Source organism: Momordica charantia (genome assembly GCF_013281855.1).
Source record: "Momordica charantia cultivar OHB3-1 chromosome 11 unlocalized genomic scaffold, Mcharantia_2.0 BLBB01000011.1, whole genome shotgun sequence".
NCBI lineage: Eukaryota > Viridiplantae > Streptophyta > Magnoliopsida > Cucurbitales > Cucurbitaceae > Momordica > Momordica charantia.
In genome coordinates, this window is record NW_028275159.1 from 3,927,814 (window position 1) to 3,951,833 (window position 24,020).

The 24,020-nt window shown below is 33.2% G+C and overlaps 4 protein-coding genes across 5 annotated transcripts; all 4 read left to right on the top strand.

Annotated features, from left to right (window-relative positions):
* Positions 1 to 2,281: 2,281 nt before the first annotated feature.
* Positions 2,282 to 5,329, top strand: LOC111013196 (uncharacterized). The gene is made up of 4 exons (XM_022287599.2): positions 2,282 to 2,439; positions 3,275 to 3,392; positions 3,983 to 4,197; positions 4,874 to 5,329. Exons 2-4 carry the CDS (start codon positions 3,303 to 3,305, stop codon positions 5,136 to 5,138), a joined length of 570 nt encoding a protein of 189 aa, XP_022143291.1. The 5' UTR covers positions 2,282 to 2,439; positions 3,275 to 3,302; the 3' UTR covers positions 5,139 to 5,329.
* A 3,225-nt stretch (positions 5,330 to 8,554) lies between these two features.
* LOC111013177 (uncharacterized) lies at positions 8,555 to 10,976 on the top strand. 2 transcript variants are annotated; one of them, XM_022287576.2, is made up of 4 exons: positions 8,555 to 8,706; positions 9,410 to 9,559; positions 10,176 to 10,390; positions 10,504 to 10,976. In XM_022287576.2, exons 2-4 carry the CDS (start codon positions 9,470 to 9,472, stop codon positions 10,766 to 10,768), a joined length of 570 nt encoding a protein of 189 aa, XP_022143268.1. In that variant the 5' UTR covers positions 8,555 to 8,706; positions 9,410 to 9,469; the 3' UTR covers positions 10,769 to 10,976. The 2 variants fall into 2 exon arrangements, with proteins under 2 accessions (XP_022143268.1, XP_087975677.1); XM_088119551.1 differs by having other exon boundaries at positions 8,569 to 8,706; positions 9,442 to 9,559.
* Positions 10,977 to 13,538: 2,562 nt separating this feature from the next.
* LOC111013166 (uncharacterized) lies at positions 13,539 to 15,871 on the top strand. The gene is made up of 4 exons (XM_022287565.2): positions 13,539 to 13,697; positions 14,294 to 14,415; positions 14,991 to 15,205; positions 15,359 to 15,871. The coding sequence occupies exons 2-4, from the start codon at positions 14,326 to 14,328 to the stop codon at positions 15,621 to 15,623; spliced, it is 570 nt and encodes a 189-aa protein (XP_022143257.1). The 5' UTR covers positions 13,539 to 13,697; positions 14,294 to 14,325; the 3' UTR covers positions 15,624 to 15,871.
* Positions 15,872 to 16,659: 788 nt separating this feature from the next.
* Positions 16,660 to 23,972, top strand: SKB1 (SHK1 binding protein 1). The gene is made up of 23 exons (XM_022300382.2): positions 16,660 to 16,947; positions 18,147 to 18,264; positions 18,383 to 18,492; positions 18,790 to 18,879; positions 18,977 to 19,042; positions 19,316 to 19,395; positions 19,485 to 19,560; positions 19,647 to 19,733; positions 19,945 to 20,029; positions 20,188 to 20,279; positions 20,414 to 20,449; positions 20,547 to 20,615; positions 21,504 to 21,572; positions 21,696 to 21,749; positions 21,824 to 21,898; positions 22,161 to 22,253; positions 22,347 to 22,450; positions 22,609 to 22,657; positions 22,745 to 22,831; positions 23,178 to 23,283; positions 23,400 to 23,487; positions 23,564 to 23,654; positions 23,721 to 23,972. Exons 1-23 carry the CDS (start codon positions 16,810 to 16,812, stop codon positions 23,802 to 23,804), a joined length of 1,947 nt encoding a protein of 648 aa, XP_022156074.2. The 5' UTR covers positions 16,660 to 16,809; the 3' UTR covers positions 23,805 to 23,972.
* Positions 23,973 to 24,020: the final 48 nt, after the last annotated feature.

Genomic DNA, 24,020 nt, shown 5'->3' on the forward strand with positions numbered 1-24,020 from the left:
AGTAAACAAATCTCATACTAAAACAAAACAACGGAAAGAAAACCAAGAACTGCAAAACAAGACTTCAACTAATAAAAATGTAAAAAATAAAAAACACACACGCAAAACAAAAGATAGTTGCAAAATTACTTTCAGAAATAAATCAAAGACTAAAAAGAGATTTTAAATGCAATCTCTTTGCAAAATCGGTTCTGTTTGAAAAACGAAATTTTTTTTACCTAAATTACTGTTATAAAAAATTGGAATAACAATAAAGATGGTGTATGTAGAATGGGAGCAGAATAAAAAAAATCAATGGTAGAAATTGCTCTCAATATTATATAGGTGTAAGGTAGAGCGACGGTAAATTTAAAATTAGGTAAGTTTTGATTTTAAATCATACCAAATTTGATGTATTTGGAACAAAAAATGTTTGGACCAAAATGAGATTTCTGATTTCGATATGTTTTTTTTTAAAAAACCAAACATTGAAAATGATTTTATTTTTAGGAAAGTATTATTATTATTATTTTGTGTTAATACACATAATTGTATAAATAAAGAACCCATTTTTTCTTCATAATTTATAAATTTAAACTCTAAATAAATGAATAAGTTTGTAGATACGGTCATAATTTAAGATAAATCCCACATTGAAAATAAAATAGACCTAACAAGTGTTTATAATACACATAAACTACTATTCTCATTACCAATTGAGATGGAATCTCATAAATTTGGATATCACACATTTATCAAAAAGTAAGTTTCAATCACACAATATATTTCTATGTGGTCTCAAATCCAAATAATATATTATAAAAAATCATCTATTACAATCACTGTACGAAATACTGAAGGTATGCTTCGAGGTTTACTTTTTTCGTATTTAAAAAAAATGTCTCCAAATTGTTTCATTAAATGCAATTTGATATGATCAAAGGTGACCGTGTTTTTATTTTTCATGGTACGACATGTTGAGGAGGAGATTTGAACTCGCAACCTTATTGTTTGAGGTATATACCAATTACCATTAAGTTATACTCGCTTTAGCTTGTTACAACCTCATTAAAAGAGTAAATTAAAAATATTTTTTTTTTAAAACATACATGGAACGGTTTAAAATATAGACACATATTTAAAAACCATTTATTCACAGCACTGTTGGTAAATTAATTATTTAAACGTATTTCTCAGATAAAGGGGAAAAAATATATATAATATTATTTTTCTTTGGGTACCGTCATAAATTCAAATAGTAATTGTGATTGATCTCAACAAATAAAATAAAAAAACTATATTGCCCGGCTTTTTTTAGTAAAACATGTTGGAAGGGAAAAATATATTATTTAGAAATATTTACGTAAATATCGTAAAATTACCGTGTATTCTCAAATATGAAACTTTATAAAAAGAAGTTTAATAAAAAAATAGTACAGTCCAATACAAACCTAAACTCTGACAACTTGAAGAAGATAAAAATCAATTTTTTTTCTTTTGATTGTAAAATAAAAATCAAACTTAAACTTAAACTTAGTGTACCATGAAATATACTAGAGACACTTAAATTTATGCCATATTTGAAAAGAAAAAAAAACATTCTCATTATTTAAACTACATATATATAGCGCTATTTAAAAGAGTTTCTTAAAAAAAAACTACATAAATATAGTATAATTTTAAAAAATTATAGTGGGTAACAAAACTCGTTTATGTAATTTAAATTATGTCATATTTTTTCTTTTTAATTTTCAAATATAATTTTCACTTGTACCATTAGTATATTAGACACTCATATAAGTAGTATATCGAATACATATCGTACACACTCATATCAACTGTATATCACATACATAGTGTATCATATATTCATATCAGTAATCATATATATTACAGATGTATTACATTCAGTTCAAGATGTCATTTTAAAATTTGATCTCTATTTTTTATAAAAAAAAATTATATTTGAAAAAACTAAATGTCGTTGATATTTTATTGATTTTATTAAATATTTTTGTTGTAATTGTCCTTATTTTTTAAAATTATTTTATTAGTAAATAATGGTTCAACGCAATCATAAATTAATCATTGGATCAAAATCTATTACCACGAATCACTTTCTTACAATGTGTCCAAGTGCGTTTCTTCAAATTTGTTATTATTTTTGTTTTGTTTGGTTTTTTAATACGGTTAGAAAGTTAGAAACCAAATCCTATTAAAGCAAGGCCAGCTTGCGCCAACTCAGATTTATTATTATTATTATTATTATTATTATTATTTATTTTCACATTTTAAATTTTACTTTTTTTCTTAAAGAATCCTTTTCCTTCTGGATTTCTAGATTCCACAGCACTATAAATATCCGAATGTTGACTCATCCCTTCAGTCTTCTCTAAAAATCCGGAGTGGGAAAACGAGAAGAGCAATAATCGGAACTCTTTCTCCTCTCTACAATCTAAGGTTTGCTACATTTTCTTTCTCGTCCCTTGAATCTAGTCTTTGTTTTTGGCGAAAATCGCACTGTCTGTCGCTAATGGACGCAAATTTTCCGATCACTGGAGATGGCAATTTTGCGATTGAGTAGTTTTGTTTTAGGTTTCTTAAAATTATGTTGTGTTTGTGCGCACGATCATGATCGCTCGACTGGAGCTTAATTTTTACTGCCACTGTCTGTTTCGCGTGCCAATCAGAGGATAAATGGATAAGTTTTTCGTTGGATTTTCCGATTTTTTTTTTTTTGTCAAGATGTTTCGATATTATTCTTCTTGCTTCAACGATGTATTGGCTTTTTTTTTTCCCTTCTATTAGTCCGTTGAATAATTCTGTGGAACACTTCTTATTAGGGACAAAAGATGTTTCTCAATTTGGTTTCTCTAGGGATTTGTATAACAACGCTAAGTTTGGAACGTTTGATGTTTTTTCTTACACTGTTTGCTCGCTTAGTTAAAGCGAAAGAATTTTTTATGTAATTTGTCGTGGGCAGATATTGTTTTCCATGTGGTGTATTTTCCTTTGACCTTGTTATTATTGTCTCACTTCCTTGCTGTGGAGTGTAAAATGTGTTAGTTAGAACACAATGAGGAGGCTGTATTTTTCATTTAGCATAACACTGTATTCTGTAAAAAAGGAAAAAATGAAAAGAAACCTGTTCAATTTCTTTTTTGTTCTTCCTTCTGCAACCATGACTTATTCTATTAGTTCTGCCTCCATTCCTAACATTGGCCAATGCCTAGTGGTGTATTTTATTTTTCAGTCATCACTTCTGACTTCTGAGAACTTGTTTCATTTTGTGTAGGTCGCTGGTAACATTTATCTAAAGAGCAATGGCTGTTTCTGTCAAGTCCATGTCTCTCATTGTCGCAACTTTTGGTGTGATATCCTTTATATTTGGAGTCGTAGCTGAAAACAAGAAGGTAAGCATCTGCAATTTTCATGAGCAATCCTATAGTCTGAGCAATTGTTCAATTCTTACTGTAGACATTTGTTCCATTGTAAATGTCAACAGCAAGAAGAACGAGTATTGATTGAATTACTGTTGAATAATGTTTTTCAACTTTATCCCAGATATTCTCTCACATCTTCCTTGGACCATGCACTGTAGACCAACTACTAAAACATTGTACCTTAAAATTAAAATTTAATGGTTATATTTGGGTTTAATTTAGCATGTAGTAGTTGTGAGAGCAGTTATCTGAAATTTATATGTTGGTTGTGAATTTGATAGCCAGTGGTTTAATGTGTGAAATTATGATGATTTTGCCCTTGTTATCTGAATATTTTGTTAGTTTCCTTGCTTATTTCATAACATAGCATGATTGAGATGCGTTTCTAAATTGTTTTTTGAGGCATATGATGCGTACAACAGAGCTATCTTCTATTTCTTCTTTACTTCTGTAAGATTATAATTTTAAAGTTAATACATTCTAGCATCTCAATAAACATTCTCTCTTTTTTCATTAACGATCGCTATCTTCTTTTGTTTTCTTTACTTGGATTTGGACAGCCTGCAGCTGGAACTCCCATCCCTGGCAAGGGCCTTGTTATCTGTAAATATCCGGGCGATCCAACTGTGGCGTTGGGATATCTTTCGGTTCTGTTTCTTCTTGCTTCGTCGATTGCAGGATACTTTTCCTTGTTCTATCCTTACCAAGGAAAATCTGTTCCTCGAGGTGCCATATTTAGGAGCAGCAGTTTCTCTATTTTCTTCAACGTTGCTGTGTAAGTTTTCTTTGCAAAGCACTTCCCTTAGTCTGGTTGTTAACTAAAGCATTTCAACTCTGTAGTGTTAGTGTTTGCATTATGGTCCAATTGAATAGTTTCTTGAAAGTTCTGCCTTTCCTTGAGAAAATACTCCTACAGTTTGATTTGTGTAATTTACGTATCACAAATGACCAATCCTTACCTTTGTTAGAATAGTTTCTTGTGGAGGGGTAGTAATAATGCACCACCTATTCATTTTTAACCTCTTCACTTCTCATTTTACTTTCCATCCTCGTAAGATAAACAAGAAACCATAAATTCTTTTTGTTTCTATGATTTGTTTAAAAATGTTAAATGGGGTTGGGGGAAAGTAAAAGGGAATTGGCTCAAACTCCATGATAGCCCACCAACCGTAGGAATTAATTCCTATGTGTTTTTCGGCACCAAGTGTTTGTAGGGTCAAGCGGCTACCCCGTGAGATTAGTCGAGGTGCACGTAAGGTGGCCCAGACACTCACGAATGTTAAAAAAAAAAAAAATGTTAAACGGAAACATTATCGAATCATTCTAGAGTAACAAGGATTTTCGATTGGTGTAGACTGTACGTTTAGGTAGATTTGCTAGAATGTGAATTTTTACTGGTTTCTACAAGGTATTGTAGCACATTCTGATGCACCCTCCCCCTCTATGTGCAGGTTCACAACTGGTTTAGCTATAACATTGCTCGTATGGCCCACGGTCACAGAGCAACTTCACTTGATGCGCAACGTTCATCACAATCTCGAGACGGAGTGCCCGACCGCTAAGACCGGTCTTCTAGGTGGTGGTGCTTTCTTGTCCCTGGATTCGTCCCTCTTCTGGTTGGTTGCCTTGATGCTGGCTGGGAATGCTCGAGAGGACTACTTCGAAGAAATCGAGGAAAAGGGAAGCAACGGTGAAGCTCTTAAGAGCAGCGCATGAAGGCTCTTTATTTACGTTTAGTGACAATAAAAATTTGGTTTCTCTTTACTATTGGATTTACTTGTAGATATGGAATTGGACTGGATAGTCTTTGTGGTATCGTCTCAAGCATCAATTGTTATATAACCAAATTTCTATTTTATAGGATATCTATATATATAAAGTATAAAGGTTTCTCCCTCCCTCTAAAACAGGCTAAATAGAGTATCATTCTAGTCCTCGTACTTTTAGATTTTGATTCGTGTACTTTCGTTTTTAGATATTTATAAATATTTCAATTTAATTTAGTTGACCAGTGATATGAAAATTTAGGCATAATACTTTAGGTCAGTGTAGATGGAAGAATGTATAATATGAGAAATTCTTGCACAACAGAAGATGTCTCGAACAAGTGGAACTTGTTCCATGTAATTTTAATGCCTATTGCTCTCAATTTGTTTTTGTTTTGTTTGTGTTTACACTTTACAAATGCACTGAAAATAAAAAAAAAATCTCTAACCCCTTTAATGATTAATACAAAAAGAAATCATTATATATTAAATACACAATCAAACCAAACGACTTCATTAGTTACTTGCTATTATCCTCTAACCAATTAATCAAAATCAATCGTCTTTCTTACACGTGTCAAAGGTGTTGCAGTTTATTATTATTTTAAAAATACTTTTGTTCGGGTCATTAATACAACTAGTCAAAATGAACATAGTTCATGTTCAACTATTAGTTCACCTCGCTCTTTTTTTAGAGGTTCAATCTCTCACGTTGCAAAAGAGAGAGTGTTGGCCTCGTTCGGGTTTGCTGAGCAAGAAGGACAATGTTGTCAAATCGATGACATTGAGAAAAGAAAAATAATACAAATAAAGGGGTTACCAAAGTGAAGGGAGAGAGAGAAGAAGAATAATTACAATATGAGAAAGGAGACTAAATAGAATAATAGACGATTTGAAAAATGATAAATTACGTAATTTCACATAAAAATCACACCAATAAATTCATAGGAAATTTATGTTTTAAAAAATTGGACAAAAATCAAGTTGACCTCTGATCAAAGCGAACATAACTCAGCTATTGGTGACAGTAATATTTAATACTTATTGTCAACTTAAGCATCGACTGATCTAGACATCTATATCCGATTAAAATGTCTTGAGTTCGAATCTTCACTCTCATATATGTACTAAAAATATAATTTAATTCTTATTTCCAGCCAGAATTATTTGATAATTGATAACAATTGAATTTACCGTGGTTAGTTTTATTAATATGACTTCTTAATCTTTACCTTTTTTTTTCTGGAGCTTTTTAATAATGCGTTTGGGGAAATTTAAAAAGGAATTTATTGACAACACCGTCGGTAAAATAATTTATTGGAATACGGTATTACAATCACCATATTTCTTAAAATGTAAATATTATTTTAAACTAAAGAGTTTTCGTTATTTGTAAAACATGTGTTAAAATTTTGAAAATAGGTACTAAAATGATTACTTTTAAAAAATACATAATCCAAATTTAACATTTTCAAAGTATATGGACTAAAATATAGTTAAAAATATAGAGACAAAAATGAATATTTTCAAAATAGATGGACTAAAATAGACCGAAAATACATGGACAATCGTATTTTAACCTTTTTAACGTATTTCCCAAATAAAGGGGAAAAGTGTGTTTCTTTTTAATTTATGAACCAAAATAATATATAGTTAAAAATTACGAAAAATTATACTTTTTCCTTAAAAAAATCATATTGGTGTACTAAAAAAATACAATTCCACTTGGTTAATTTTAAACGAATACATATCTGCAACAATATAATTACCCATTAATAGCAAATTTAGATTAGATGTCTCTATAAGTCTATAGCATAAATTTCATAAACAATCCCTAAAATCACCTCTCTTCTCATAAATTTGATACAGAAGTTTGTCTACCAAAGAAAGTCTAACTTTTTTTTTTTTTTTGGGAATCTTGCCTATAAAAGCCTCAGCACATATGAAAAGACTCAAGGAGAAGACCCATTGGGTGGTCCCTCTCCCCTCAGCGTGCTGCCTATAAAGAGGATGAGAGGGTTGCATCTAAAAAGGGCAATGATCCTTTGGAGTTGTGTGGTTAGAGATGTACGGAGAGGGAAATCATCGATTGTTCAATAACTCGACTCTCCCTTTTGATTATTTTTGGACTAATATTCAAATCACTTTTTCTTTATGGTGTTGCAACACGATAAATTCTTTTGTAATTGTTGACGGTGAATTTCGGAGAGGTTCACGTGTCCCTTGGACGAATGCCTTCGTTAAGGAGCAAATGAGCCTATAACTAGATAACTCGACGCTAGTGCGGTGTCCCGCCTAATCATAGTAAAAAATAATAAGAGACACCTTTAGGGTTTAAGTGACATGTTTTCCACTTACATAGCAAAGGTGAGAGCTCTTGCTTTTTATAGGTGCGGATGACCGACCAGGGAAGATGACGGTTGGGGTGACAGCAATGCACCAAGCTGTATGGGGCCTAACGGTGGAATATGCGCCTCCGACAATCCATGGGTGACACCTCCACTTGTAGGCTTGAAACATGTCGCCTGCATGTGCTAGGTCGTAGCGCTTAACGTGCTCTTCGTATAGAAGAGGTGGAGATGCACTCGCCTGCTCCTGCAGTGTATGTTGTGTAACTGATCATGGTCCCGTGCCTTGCTGTCTCCCTGCAAGGCAAGACGTGTCTTGCTCATATTTACCATCAACAATGATTATAACCTAACGATTCTTATGTAGGATTAGCAAGCAGTGTTGTATTAGTTTTTTGGGGAGGGCCATCTCATTAGTCTACCTCTAGGCTATTATTCTTTTGAAGTCTCTTAAAAAAAAAGATATATATATATACATACATATATATAATTTAAACATAAAATTTGAAATTTTACAAAATATATATATAAAAATAATAATAATAATAATAACAAATCAAACTTAAAATTTCCGTCCAAGAAAAAAATCAAACTTAAACTCAGATGTAATATAAAGCACATTAATAATATTCAAATTTATTCTATATTTGAAAACAATAAAAAATGGTCTATTGTTTAATTCTAAACTCATGTTATATTATAATAGACTAATTTTTCTATTATTTCGTTAGTAAATAATCGTCCAACATCACAATTAATCATCGGATCAAAATCTATTTCGACGAATCACTTTTGTTAAATTTCTTCAAATTTGTTATTATTATTATTGTTTGCGCCAACTCAGATTTATTATTATTTTTTTTATTTTCACATTTTTTATTTTATTTTATTTTCCTAAAAGAATCCTTCTCCTTAGACTCAAATAATAATAATAATAAATAAAAATCATTGACATTCTCCGTGTGGATTTCTAATTCCGCATAATTTTTACAATTAAAATAAACCGCTTAATTACAAAATTTACATACATCACGCCTCCCAATACGAGGATAGATTCCACATCACTAATACTATAAATATCCGACTCATTCGTTCAGTCGTCTCCAGAAATCCGGAGTGGGAAAACGAAAAAGCAATAATCAGAATTCTTTCTTCCCTCTACAATCTAAGGTTTGCTGCATTTTCTTTCTCGTCTTTTGAATCTAATCTTTGTTTCTGGCGAAAATCTCACTGTTTATGGCTCAAAATTTCCGATCACTGGAGATGGTAATTGTATGATTGAGCAGTTTTGTTTTATGTTTTTGAAAATTATGTTGTGTTTGAGCGCACGATCTGTGGAATCCCTCTTGTTAGTGACCGAAGATGTTTCTCAAATTGGTTTCTCTAGGGATTTGTGTAACAACCCTAAGTTTGGAACGTTTGATGTTTTTTACACTATTTGCTCATTTAATTAAAGCGTAAGAATTTTTATGTAATTTGTCGTAGGCTGATATTGCTTTCCATGTGGTGTATTTTCCTTTAAAATTGTTATTACTGTCTCACTGCCTTTCTGTGGAGTGTAGAATGTGTTAGAAGACATCATTATTAAAGGTTAACCTAAAAGCTTAAGTTAATGGGTTTGATAAATTTAATCCATATATGGATATCTGAGCAATCAGGAGGCTGTATTTTTCATTTAGCATACTGTTATTTTGTGTATTTGACTTCTACATTATGAATTTAGACGAACTATATTCTGTAGAAAAAGGGAAAAAAGGAAGAGAAACCTGTTCAATTTCTTTTTGTTCTTCCTTCTGAAATCATGACTTATCCTAACAGTTCTGCCTCCTCTCCTAACATTGGCCAATGCCTTGTGGTATAATTTATTTTTCAGGTCATCACTTCTGATTTTTGAAAACTCTATAGGCACTTGGTAACATTTATCTGAGGAACAATGGCTGTTTCTGTCAAGTCTATGGCTCTCATTGTCGCAACTTTTGGTGTGATATCCTTTATATTTGGAGTCGTAGCTGAAAACAAGAAGGTAAGCATCTGCAATTTTCGTGAGCAATTGTTTGATTCTTACTAGATATTTGTTCATTTGGAATTGTCAACTGCAAGAATGAGTATTAACTATTGATTGAATTATTGTTGAATAATATTTTTCGTCTTTATCCCATATATTCTTCCTTCTTCCTTGGACCATGGATTGATTGTAGACTGACTACTAAAACATTTTACACCTTAAAATTAAAAATTCATAGATATATTCGGGTTTAATTCAGCATGTGGTCTCTGGTCTGTCTGTGAGAGCACTTATCTGAAATGTATATATGTTGGTTGTGAATTTGATAGCCAGTAGTTAAATGTATGAAATTGTGATGATTTTACCCTTGTTATCTGAATAATTTGTTAGTTTCCTTCCTTATTTCATAACAAGAATTAGCATGACTCGGATTAGTTTTTAAATTGTTTTTGTGAGGCATATGATGATACGCACACCAGAATAATCTTCTTTTTCTTCTCTATTGCTTTCAGTGAGATTATATTTTAATGTGTGAAATTATGGAGATTTTGCCCTTGTTGTATCAATAAACATTGCCTCTCTTTTAATTAACGGTCGCCGTCTTCATTTGTTGTTTTTACTCGGATTTGGACAGCCTGCAGCTGGAACTCCCATCCCAGGCAAGGGCCTTGTTATCTGTAAATATCCGAGCGATCCAACTGTGGCGTTGGGATATCTTTCGGTTGTGTTTCTTCTTGCTTCATCGATTGCAGGATACTTTTCCTTGTTCTATCCTTACCAAGGAAAATCTGTTCCTCGAGGTGCCATGTTTAGGAGCAGCAGTTTCTCTGTTTTCTTCAACATTGCTGTGTAAGTTTCCTTTGCAAATCACTTCCCTTTCCTTGGTTTCATGAAAATTCTGCATTATGGTTTCAACAAGTCATTGTGGCACATTCTGATGCACCCTCTCCCTCTATTTGCAGGTTCACGACTGGATTGGCTATAACTTTACTCGTGTGGCCCACGGTCACAGAGCAACTTCACTTGACGCGCAACGTTCATCACAATCTCGAGACAGAGTGCCCAACCGCTAAGACCGGTCTTCTGGGTGGTGGTGCTTTTCTATCCCTGGATTCGTCCCTGCTCTGGTTGGTTGCCTTGATGCTGGCGGGGAATGCTCGAGAGGACTACTTCGAAGAAATAGAGGAAAAAGGAACCAACAGTGAAGCTCTTAAGAGCAGCGCATGAAGGAAGGCTCTTGGTTTACATTCAATGAGAATAATAATTTGGTTTCTGTTTACTATTGAGTTTAGTTGTTATTGAGTGAGGATTTACTTGTGAATATGGTATTCTTCCTCATAATTTTATTATTGGACTGGACAGTCCTTGCGAACATCAATTGTAACATAGACCAAATTTCTATTTTATAGGATAATCTATCTTTTTGAAGTATAAACATCTCTCCCTCTCTTTAAAATAGAATAGGTTAGTGTGTACCTTCATCTTAGATTTTTTTAAATGTTCCAAAATAATTTAGTTGATGCTTGCTGTGAAATATCAATCGATATTTTATTGATATTTCATGGACGACGCCAAATGAACTCTGAAGTTTTTTACCACATGGTTGTGTTACATTATGCCTACTGTCAAATTAAAGTTGCAAATATTTCAATTATATAATGATTTAATTTAGAATGATAAGGCATATATATATACTTGATTAAAAGATGTTCGCTTGGATTTAAAAATAAAATATAAATTGTTGTTAGATTTTTGTAGTTTTAAAAATGAAAAATATGTGATCGAAGCTAGCATAGCTCAACAATAATTGACATATATCTCCAATTTGTAAGTTCAACCCCCCCATCTCCATATTGACATGTTGTACTAAAAAAATAAAAAAATATGTGAATTAAAACTTTATTAATTGCATAAAGTTATTAACATGTTAAATATTTAATTACATGGTTTGGAGTATAAAAATTGAGAATATTTATATATTTTTAGTTATGTATTGCTAAATTGAGTATAGTCTAATAGATAAAAAGACACTTGTTATCATATTTAATGATTCAAAGTGTACAAAAAAAATAAAATAAAATATTTTTGCTGTTGCACTTGTGAAAAAAAATTGAAAGTCACCATTTCGTCTCCATGGTGATAGAAAAGTTGCCTGAGTCCAAAAAAAAAAATAATATATATATATATATAGGACATTTTAATATTACTGACAATGTACTAACTAGAACATGATTCAATGGGTTAAAGTATATGTATCCAACTATGAGATTGAGAGTTTGAATTCTCACCCCTACATGTTGTACTAAAAAAATATATGTATTACTTTTTACGATGTATGATTTTTTGTTTTTTAATAGAAAAATACATATTTAGTTTTCTAAATTTGAAATAGGTATTTTATTTGGCTCCTGAAATTTTAAAATTAACATTTTTTTGTCCCGAAAATGGTTCTAAATAGTATTTTAACTAATAGAATGTTTACGTGGCAGTTAACATACTTATTGAACCATAATTAAGTTGTAGTTTTAAATTAAGTGTCAAATATATTAATTTTATATTATTTTGTGTTGATTAGACTATCGTTCTCCTCTCTCTTCTTCCTTGTCCTCCGTCACAACCTTACCTTGCAACCTTGCCTTTGTGTTGCTGTCGTTCGATGATGCTCGCTCTGTCGATGCTGTTGACATCCGTTGGCGTACCATTTCAAATTTGGAGCGAAAATTTACATATCGGAAAGCTATATGCAATGAATTATATATACGGGTTCATTGATTATGAGTTTTCTAAATTAAATTTATATATGTTATTAGATTGTATTTTAATATTGTAAGCAAATTTTATGATAAATATATAATTTTATATTCTAAATTAAATTTATAATTAACCATAAAAAAACATATATGAAAAATACGACTCATTTTAGAATTGGGTCTTAAAACGGTGGTCCAAATTGCCCATATTTTAGCTGGGCATGCACAAAAGTGAAGATGAAAGAATTCCCAATATCATTTATCTCCCCATTTTATCTTTTTAATTTTAATCATTTCTATATTATTCGGAAAATAATCATCTCATTCATCTCTCAACAAATCTCCACCCCGTTCATGTGACTGATATTAATTTCTTTTTTTACAAATATATTATTTATTAGTAAAGTATCGTCTCACCATTGAATTAAAATATGAATAACTTTTCTTTAGTGAGTTTCACAATTTTCTTGGTTAGAAACACACATTTGGTGTGGGTGGCTTTTGAAATTTTTTATTTTTTATTTTTATTTTTCGTAATCGATGTTGTGTATCTTGCGCTCGTGAATCTATATTATCGACAGACTTGTTGTTTGAGCTGAGTAATGTTGTAACCAGATTCGATAGGTGGTATTCCAAGACTCAAACACTTGCCACTAGCTGTCTTCCATAAGACATTGACTTTCGAGATTTATAAAGCTTTGCTTTTGCTTAGTATACCTTTGGGCGATAACTGGATTTTCTATTGAGGCAGTTGAGACTTTGAAAGCTTGAAAATTATGCACTTCAAGTACAACCAAATTACTCTGAAAAATTCCATATGGAGATGAGATTGACACGTTATTTCATTCAATTTTTTTTAAAGCCCTAATCCAAGTTTCAAAACGGATCATAATTTTGTAGCTTTTAAGGTTTACAAATAGATTCTAATTGAGATCCACGTCATATTTATGTTAAATTCCAACTTAAAATTAACGTAATAATTAAATTATAACCCATTTGAGAATGGAACAAATAAATAGTTACTTTTAGAAGTTAAAGATTTAAATCGTTATTTAACAGAAATATACGTGTCAAAAGTATTTTTAAATTTTTTTTTTAATTTCGGATTTTTTAAAAATATTTCTGTCGTGGCCATGAATACAGTTAGAAGTTAAATCCTAATAAAGCAAGGTCAGCTTGCGTAGCTCAGACTTTTTTTTTTGTTTAAATTTTCATATTTTAATTTTAATTTCATTTTCAAAGATTCCTTTTCCTTCTGGATTTCTTATTCCGCATCCTCCTCCGAGATAGATTCCACATCACTATAAATATCCGAATCTTGACTCATCCCTTCAGTCGTCTCCAGAAATCCGGAGTGGAAAACTACAAAGCAATAATCGGACTCTTTCTTCCATCTACAATCTGAGGTTTGCTGCATTTTCTTTCTCGTCCCTCGAATCTAATCTTTGTTTCTGGCGAAAATTTCACTGTCTGTCGCCATGGCCGCAATTTTTCCGATCACTGGAGATCGCAGTTTTGTAAACGAGCTATGTTTTACTGTAAAATCGATGGAGAACTTCTGTTTTAGGGTTTTTCAAAATTGTGTTGTGTTTGTGCGCATGATCATGGTCGCTTGGCTGGAGCTTAATTTTTACTGCCGCGCTGTTTGTTTCGCGTGCCGATCAGAGGATGAACGGAGAAGTTTTTGGTTGGATTATTCGATTTTTTTTTGTCAACATGTTTCGATAATATTTTTGCGATTGCGGTTCCCTTCTTGCTTCAATTATGTATTTGGTCTCTTTTTCTTCTTCTTTCGTATTAGTTTGTTAAGTAAATCTGTGGAAGCCTTCTTATTAGTGACAAAAGATGTTTCTCAAATTGGTTTCTCTAGGGATTTGCATAACAATGCTAAGTTTGGGACGTTTGATGTTTTTTACACTTTCTGATTTATAGTGGTATATATATTTTGTTTTTCAGTCATCATTTTTGATTGATTTCTGAAAACCCGTTTCATTCTCTATAGGTCACTCGCTGGTAACATTTCTCTGAAGAACAATGGCCGTTTCTGTCAAGTCAATGGCTCTCATTGTCGCAACTTTTGGTGTGATATCCTTTATATTTGGAGTCGTAGCTGAAAACAAGAAGGTAAGCATCTCCAATTTTCATGAGCAATCCTATAATCTGAGCAATTGTTTGATTCTTACCGTGTATATTTTTTCATTTGGAATTGTCAACTGGAAGAATGAGTATTCATTGAATTATTGTTGAATAATATTCTCTCCCATCTTCCTTGGACCTTGGATTGATTGTAGACTAACTGAAATCAACTAAAACAATTGTACCTTAAAATTATAATTTCATGGATATATTTGGGCAAATCTATATGTGAGAGCAGTTATCTGAAATCTATATGTTGGTGTGAATTTGATTGCCACTGCTTTAATGTGTGAAATTATGAAGATTTTGTCCTTGTTATCCTGTATAATTTGTTAGTTTCCTTGTTTATTTCATAACAAGAATTAGGCATGACTGAGACGATTTTTACATTATTATTTGAGGCATATGATGTGCCAAACACCAGAGCTATCATTCTTTTCTTCTTTACGATATTTCACTTTTAAATTCGAAATCTCAATAAATATTCCCTCTCTTTTACTTTTAACTAACTGTCACTATCTAATATCTATCTTCTTTTGTTGTCTTTACTTGGATTTGAACAGCCTGCAGCTGGAACTCCCATCCAAGGCAAGGGCCTTGTTATCTGTAAATATCCAGGCGACCCAACTGTGGCGTTGGGATATCTTTCGGTTTTGTTTCTTCTTGCCTCATCGATTGCTGGATACTTTTCCTTATTCTATCCTTATCAAGGAAAATCTGTTCCTCGAGGTGCCATGTTTAGGAGCAGCAGTTTCTCTGTTTTCTTCAATATTGCTGTGTAAGTTTTTTCCCTGGTTGTTAATTAAAGCTTTTTAACTTTGTAGTATTTGCATTATGGTCTAATATAATTGTTTTATGAGAATTCTGCATTATGGTTTCTACAAGACATTGTGGCACAATCTAATGCACCACCCTCTTCCTCTATTTGCAGGTTCACGACTGGATTAGCTATAACTTTGCTCGTATGGCCCACGGTCACAGAGCAACTTCACTTGATGCGCAATGTTCATCACAATCTCGAGACAGAGTGCCCGACCGCTAAGACCGGTCTTCTGGGTGGCGGTGCTTTTCTATCCCTGGATTCATCCCTCCTCTGGTTGGTTGCTTTAATGCTGGCTGGGAATGCTCGAGAGGACTACTTTGAAGAAATTGAGGAAACAGGAACCAACAGTGAAGCTCTTAAGAGCAGTGCATGAAGGAAGAAGAAAGGCTTTTCGTTTAGGTTTAGTGATAATTGATAATTTAGGATTAGTGATAATTTGGTTTCTCTATAGTTTAGTTTAGTTGTTATTGAGTGAGGATTTACTTGTGAATATGGCATTCTTTCTTATAATTTTACTATTGGCTACACAGTCCCTGCGGTGTCGTTTTTTTTAAAGTATGAACGTCTCTTCCTCTCTCTAGAATAGGACAAATAAATTAATCAATCCAGTCCTTTTACTAATTGATACCTGGCGTGAATGTTGGCAATTGCATACTTGTATTTAATTACATGAGTTAGAGTATTAAAATTAAGATTATCAAATTAAGCGGTTCAAATATTTATATAATATATTTTTAAAGTGTAGGTTTAAAAAATAATCTTTCACCATTTTGTTTCTTTACTAACAATATTGACCATGCATGATCCTTTTTTTTTTTTATATATAAATATTATATGGTTATTAAAAAAACAAGATTTAATGGGTCAAAATAGTACTGACCTAAAGAATCCTCACTTGCTGTGGAACCATAGAAATATCGAAGTCTCAATTTTATGAAAATATCGATGAAAATATTGATAATCGATATCGATGGATATTTCTGTTAGAAAAATTAAAAAATCGTAAAAAATATTTAAATGAATAAAATAAATATTTTTCTATTTTTAAATAAATTAAAAATAATTAATATTAATATTATGTATATATTAGTGACATTTTGTTCATATTTTTCATATTTTATCGTATTTTGTCGAATAAAAATGTCAACGGATATTTAAAACCACGCGTGAAATTAAGGAAAAGAAAAGAAAAAAGAGAAAAAAGAAAAAAAAGAAAGAAAGAAAAGAGAAGCTCACTCATCAATCTCACTCGATATGTCGATGAAAGGCTGCCCATGGCCATTAAGATAATATTGGAGTTCTCCTTCAGTAGTCGACATGTCGTTTGGTGCTTCGTTGGGCCTGTGCTCAAAACCCTAGTTTTCTTTTTATTACTAATCCCTCCAAGTCCACGCTTATTTATACGTCCCGAAGTTTCGAACCTGTCAACTTCCATCAAAAACCCTATCAAAACCCCTCTCTCTCTCCTCTCTGTTTCTCTCTCTCGGTCTCGGCTTCAATCTCCATTCATTGTCCGAAGAGAAGCAGCAGTCGAAGAAGGAAGGCGCTGTTCTTCCAAAATGCCGCTTGGAGATAGGGCTGGCGACAAGAGCGAGTCTCGGTATTGTGGCGTGGAGACGGAATTTGATGACGATATGCCTCAGCTCTTGGTCACGAATCTATCATCTGGTGGCTTTGATTACGTCGTCGCTCCGCTGGTTAGCATTTTTTGCATTTCGCTCTCATTTCGTTTCTTTTTCGAATTCTACCGGTGAAAATGATCATCTCATTTGCTAGTATTGCTAGAACGTATTATTCGGAAGTGAACTGGCTGAGAAACGTCTTCCGATGAGTGTCATCTTCTTTTGCGTCTGTGAATGTGTCGAATTTGTGGCCAAGAAGAGCGTTCGCTTGTAAGAGAACGGAGCGCCATTGTTAGATATTCATCTTTCGCCGTTTTATCTTCTTTCTTGTTATTACGGTGGCCAATTAGCCAGTCACACACCAGCTAAATAGCTGTATATTCTGTGTGAATGGTCAGTAAGCTCACCTAAAGCAATGTTGTTTGATAGCCATTGCAGTGGAGGTAGATCACGTAGTTTCACTCCATGGCTGTCAAGTACATTTTCCCCAACCATGTTGAAGTTTATGGCTATACCTACATTAGTAATCTGGTTTAATAATATAAGAAGGATCACGAGTTGTTTTGTATTTGATTACATTTCCTTGATTTCTCATGTTATTTACTGAATCTTTATTGGAACTACGTACCCGGTTCAAGTTTTCAGAGCACTAAAATTTATTATAATTCAGCCTGCTTATATGCATGCCACAACTTAGGTTATAGATGTTTGGATTATAATGCTATTAGAAAACGATCCAACCGTGTAGTTTGTATTGATTCTCCTTCCTTGTGTTACACATTTTACACTAGTACTTATGGTGGCCAATTAGCCACTCACATACCAGCTCATAGCTGTCTTTTTTGTGTGAATGGTCAGTAAGCTCACCTAAAACAATATCTATTAATGGTCTGTGCAGTGAATATAGTCCATGTAATTTCGCACTTGGGCTGTTAAATACATTTTGATGAGTAGTTTGTATTGATTCACCTTGTATTAGAATAGTACTGATGGTGGCCAATTAGCCAGTCACATACCAGCTCCTAGCTGTCTTTTTTGTGTGAATGGTCAGTAAGCTCACCTAAAACAATATATATTAATGGTTCTTGCAGTGAATATAGACCATGTAATTTTCACACTTGAGCTGTTAAATACATTTGATGAGTGTTTTTATACAAATTTTTCGGATGATTGGTTGCTTTTACAGATTTTATACCTTGTAGATCTGGATCTTTTCGGGGATATTTTGATTCCATAACTTCCAAAAACTAGTATGTGATTATATATTGCTTCAGATGGATCCATCCTATCGACCAAGCTTACTGCAAAAAGAGAATGGCGGTTCCGGCGTTCTTCCATTTGCTGGATCCGATTTGGTTTTAAGCCCAGCACAGTGGAGCAGCCATGTTGTTGGTATTCTCTTATGAAAAATGATTATTCGATTGCATGATTACAATCTGGTTTGTTAACCTTATTGTAGCATATCATAGGCATACTTTGTAATGTTTTATTTTATTTTCTGATGTCCCAGGAAAAATTAGTTCTTGGATTGACTTAGATTCTGAAGATGAAATTCTGCGAAGTGATTCTGAGACAACCCTAAAGCAAGAGATAGCATGGGCTTCTCATCTCTCTCTGCAGGTGTATATTATTCCAGTTTGGCAGTCCAACTTCTGCTCTTTCAAAAAAGTTTGCACCAAAATGATTTATATACAATACGTGCCATCATACTTCTGTTTAATCTGTCAAATTACATGCCTAGCAGTGTCTTCATCGTCTCTTGCTTTCTTTGATTAATTTAATTTGCTATACTTGATTTTTAACTCTCTTGACTTTGAAAGCATTTAATGTTTTGTTAGCTGTCTAATTTCTCAATGCAGGAGGTGCATTAAAATAATTGAACATCCATCTAAACAGTTAAGAGCTGATTTACTGCAGGCATGCCTTCTTCCAGTACCTAAGGGAACATCATATGCTAATTATGCTAGGTGTGTTCATCAGATTTTGCAGGGCCTTAATAATATTCAGGTGCCGCTCTTATTTATTAATAAATGATCAATACTTTTCTTTTTCTGTACGCTTTTACCAAGGTTTGTAAACTGTTCTAATTGATAACTTTCTGTAGTTGTGGCTAAGGATACCTCTGGTGAAGGTTGATGATGATTCTACAGATGTGAAATCTGATCATTTGGTGAGTAAAGTTTTTTTTTTTAATTATGTTGGATCTTTCTCTTGATGTGCTCTTTAAGGGAAGTGGCTGTAACTCCATACAAGTTTTGGTTCTCTGTCTGGGGATGCAAAGTAGTATTGAGCAAATCGGCATGCAATTATTTCCATTATAAAATATCAGTGTACAACAATTCTTGACTTTCTCGGGTGGAAATTTCAATTTTTTTTTAGTTTTCCATGCATAAATGTTTATGATGTTCGCATAGTTATTGCTAATTTAATCTCTATCCTGTAGGCTGATTCTTGGGATTTGTGGAATTCATTTCGTCTGCTTTGCGAGCACCACAGTCAGTTATCAATTGCACTTGACATTTTGTGCGTTTTCAAATTTATGGTTGTCTATTTTACATACTTGAGCTACTGTTTATCATATAGTGTTGAAATTGGTATTTTCTGTATATTAGGAGTACGTTGCCTTCACCAAATTCACTTGGACGATGGTTTGGGGAGCCTGTTAGAGCAGCCATAATTAACACCGATGTAATTATATTTGATTATTTTCTTAAGATTGAACAGATACTTTGTTTGCCTGGATTCTGACAAAGATACTTGGATTATTTTCTCAGTCTTTCTTGACAAATTCACGGGGTTATCCATGCCTGTCAAAACGGCACCAAAAGTTGATTACTGGATTTTTCAATCATTCCATTCAGGTATGTTCAAACTCCTGTGTCGCTATACTACCTGATTTCATTTCATTTCCTTCCGTCTTTCAAGAACTTTCCATGATTTTAGTTAGTTACCAATGTAGCATTTTTTTCACTGGTTTGCAACCGGTGCATTATTGGAGATAATTAATTTTGGCACTATCTATTATTGGCTGCATGGTCTGTTAACCAACCTTGATTCATCTGCCTCCTTCAGGTAGTTTTATCTGGGAAGACATTGCACAACGTTTCAAGGGGATGTACAAATTCGCCTACTGGTCTTAACAAAAATCCTTCTGATGGTATGCCTAATTTCGTTTTGTACAAGCTTCTGGTTTCTAAAATTTATCTTTCACCTAGCAAAAGATGAATGTGGTTTTTATGTTTTATGTTTCTGCTTTATTAGGGCTATTAATCATGGTCTTTATTGTCTGATAATTTAGTGTTTTCTAATGTTTAGGTGTACAGCCTCATCCCTTAAGGTGCTATTTAGATTATATTGGTTTTCTTTACCAGAGAATGGACCCACTACCTGAGCAAGAACGAGTTGAGGTAGATTCTATTTACCTTTCCTCAGTCTCCCTGTTTCTCTCTTACACAAACAAACACTGTCAGTATTTTGTAAATTGTATAACCCCAAGCAAAAGGATATAGTAATTCAGCTTATTCTCATTTTCTCATTTCAGCTCGGATACAGGGACTTCTTACAGGCTCCTTTGCAAGTAAGTTTTGTTAGATTTTTCATAACCTATACTGAATCATTACTCGTGCACACTCCTGACATGTTCTAGTTTTTGGTGATGTTTAATGTTATTGCAGCCTCTTATGGATAACCTAGAGTCTCAAACTTATGAAACTTTCGAGAAGGATGCAGTCAAATACATTCAGGTATGGGCAAAGAAACTTCCTTCCTCTCTTTTCTCACTGGTTAGTAATTTATCTGATTGTTTGTAGGAATGCTCTATGAACGTCAAGCAGCTCTTTCCCCCTATATAACGTTTGGAAGTTCATACAGTGCATAATAAATTAATGAAAGCTTGTTTATGCTACTTCTTGTTTTCTTGTTTTGCTTCGTTAGAGCATCGCAATCTTGTAATGACATGGTGTAATCCTTTTATCCAATTCTTCTTTTTCATTTGGGAAATTAAATGATAATTGAATTTGGACAATCAATTTGCTTTCACTTCACAGGCTTACTGAGATTTAAAAAAAAACGTATACATTAATAGCAATAAATATGTATTTTTAAATATAGCAGAAAGTTTGAAAAAACAGTATAATCCAAAACAAACTTAGTCTCAAATATAAATTAAAACACACTCGGAAGTTACATGTATTCTAATATTTGGAAAAAAAAAACAAAAAGTTGTGACATTTTTTAGAATATATTAAATCTCTGCTATGTAGTCCAATTCTCCATTTTTAAATGCATTTTATTCTAAAGTTATTGATTTGAGCCCTATTATTTATAATTTGTTTGTACATATCCATAACCACAGAATGCTCAAAGTTACTTTGATATGATGATTCTCCAATTTAGCTAATATTTAGTTGATATTTTTCATAATTTAGCTAATTGGTGCTGCTTTTGAGTTATAATTTACTATATACTTATCAGGGTCATTATATGTGATTTTCCCTTCTTCTAGTGTCTCTGAGAATGAGATGTGTGTCAATGGCTAGGGTTACAGATAGCAATTATGTAGTGTTGTTGCTGTTATTATTATTATTATTATTATTGTATTCTGTCTTAAACATTTGCTTTAATTTTGGTAGTACCAACGTGCAATTGTTAAAGCTTTGAAAGATAGGGTGGCAGATGAGAAGGCAACTTCAGTAACAACAGTAAGTAGCTTCCAACTTTTCTGTTTCTCATACCATTCCATTTCATTTTGGGTTTATTTTCTTTAGAATGAGTTGAGCTTGAACGTAATGGAAACTTTATTTTTCTTCTTTTTCCGTGGAAAGGTATTGATGGTCGTAGGTGCAGGCCGCGGACCTCTTGTTAGGGCAGCTTTGCAGGTTCCTTTCCTCACTCAAGTGAACTGGATTACCTTTAATTTCTTCTCCTATTTTAAACACTGGTTAATTTATAGGCAGCAGAAGAAACTGGCCGCAAACTGAAAGTTTATGCTGTGGAGAAAAATCCGAATGCAGTTGTCACTCTTCACGTGAGCTCTATATTACTTATTTGCTATGTTCTTTATTTCAGTTGTCACTCTTGTTTGCACCATGTGTTTGGTGTTTCACATAAATGCTTGCTCTTATGAAGTGTTGTGCAAAATTTCCCCCCTCTTTCTTCCTTTCCGGGTGAATGAAATGTCTATTTATCGAAATCTTCGCTCAAGAATGTTCAGTTAATTAAATATTTGCACGATGTCCTTGATATTTGATGCACCAAAGCTCTTTAAATGACATTGTGTTTATTTCCAGAGTTTGGTTAAGATGGAGGGTTGGGAAAAAATTGTTACCATAATTTCTTGTGACATGCGTCACTGGGATGCTCCAGAGAAGGCTGACATTTTGGTACGTAAGTATCTGTTATGGTCATTGGTTTGTTCCCATGTGCCACTACTACTATTATTTTTTTCTTCACTTCTACATCTACTGTATTTTTAGGTTAGTGAGCTGCTGGGTTCTTTTGGCGACAATGAACTTTCTCCTGAGTGCCTTGATGGAGCCCAGAGATTTTTAAAACAAGATGGCATTTCAATACCCTCTTCGTAAGTGATCTAGTTTCTTTTTAGTAACTTTTTCATAATGGTGCAAACAAGATGGCCATGTACTAGTGCTTAAAACTTTAGTTCAATTGTTGCATGGACATCTATTTGTTGTATCTTTTTGAAATGTTATTTTAGAAATAATTGGGTGTTACTTTCAGGTACACGAGTTTCCTCCAACCAATTACAGCCTCCAAGCTATACAATGATGTACGTGTGTGGTGTTTTCTCCACATGCCATAATTAATTCCACATAGCTCCGTTCGGTATATTAATTTAGTTCGCTAATGTCGCCAGGTTAAGTCACATAAAGATGTGGTCCACTTTGAAACTGCTTATGTTGTCAAACTGCACAATGTAGCAAGACTCTCTGCCCCTCAGCCTGTAAGTGTCAATTGCTTTTACTAAGCCTCTGAATTAAGCTTGTGTGCCTTTATTTTGCTATCTATTTTCTAAAAATGTTTTCAAATTCTTAAGCCAAAATTTGAAATCTAAAAAAATGGTAGTTTTTAAGAATGCAAATGTGTTTTTAAGAAATCTGAAAACATGTCAAAGAAGTTGTGAGTAGACTTTTTAAAACATAAAACTAGAAATGAAATCGTCATCATACGGGACTGACTTAAATGATGATATCAAGTATGTCATTTATACTGAAATCTTGAATGATACCCAGATTGATTATATATGTGTCCTAGTATGGCTCACTTGCTGCTATTAACTGCATATGTAGGTATTTAGCTTTGCACATCCGAACGCAGCATCTGAAGGAAGCAATCGGCGATATAAGAAGCTCGTATTTGAGATACCCAATGACACCGGTGCAGCCTTAGTACACGGTAATGTGAAAACAACTCCAACGTAATTTGAAGACCTCTTATTTGTATCTTGAGTTTGTTTGTGGTTTTTTTTTGGGAATATTTTGGCTGAGAGTTATAGAATTAAATTTGTAAAGGTTTTGGTGGTTATTTTGATGCAATATTATACGACGACGTACATCTGGGCATTGAACCATCAACAGCCACACCAAACATGTTCAGTTGGTATGATCTCACTTGTTTTTGAACTGTTGTTCATTCCATAATATCTTCTAATTACTTAATATTTGTTGTTATTCAGGTTCGCTATATTTTTCCCATTAAGGAGTCCGATATGCGTGCCACCTGGCTCTCTAGAAGTACATTTCTGGCGATGTTGTAGTCCTAATAAGGTGATTCTTTTTTTTTTCCTATTTGTTTAATCATATAATAAATTAAATGTGTGGGTGCACGTGCAGGTTTGGTACGAGTGGTGTGTGTCATCTCCGTCACAGTCTCCGCTTCATAACGGTAACGGCCGTTCATATTGGGTCGGCCTATAAGAACGGCGGAAATTGTAGTATTTTAGTCTCTCTATATCTCAAGTATTGTTATGTAGAATTAATATTTGACACGGTTGCTGGTGCATGCAATGCACCTCCATTTTCTACTCTCTTCTCTGCTGTTTTAAAAGTTTCCCATTCAATGAGAAAATGACATTTTGTAAATAATCTCTGTAGTTTCCCTTCTTACTTGAACAATGAATAAAGACTTGTCAA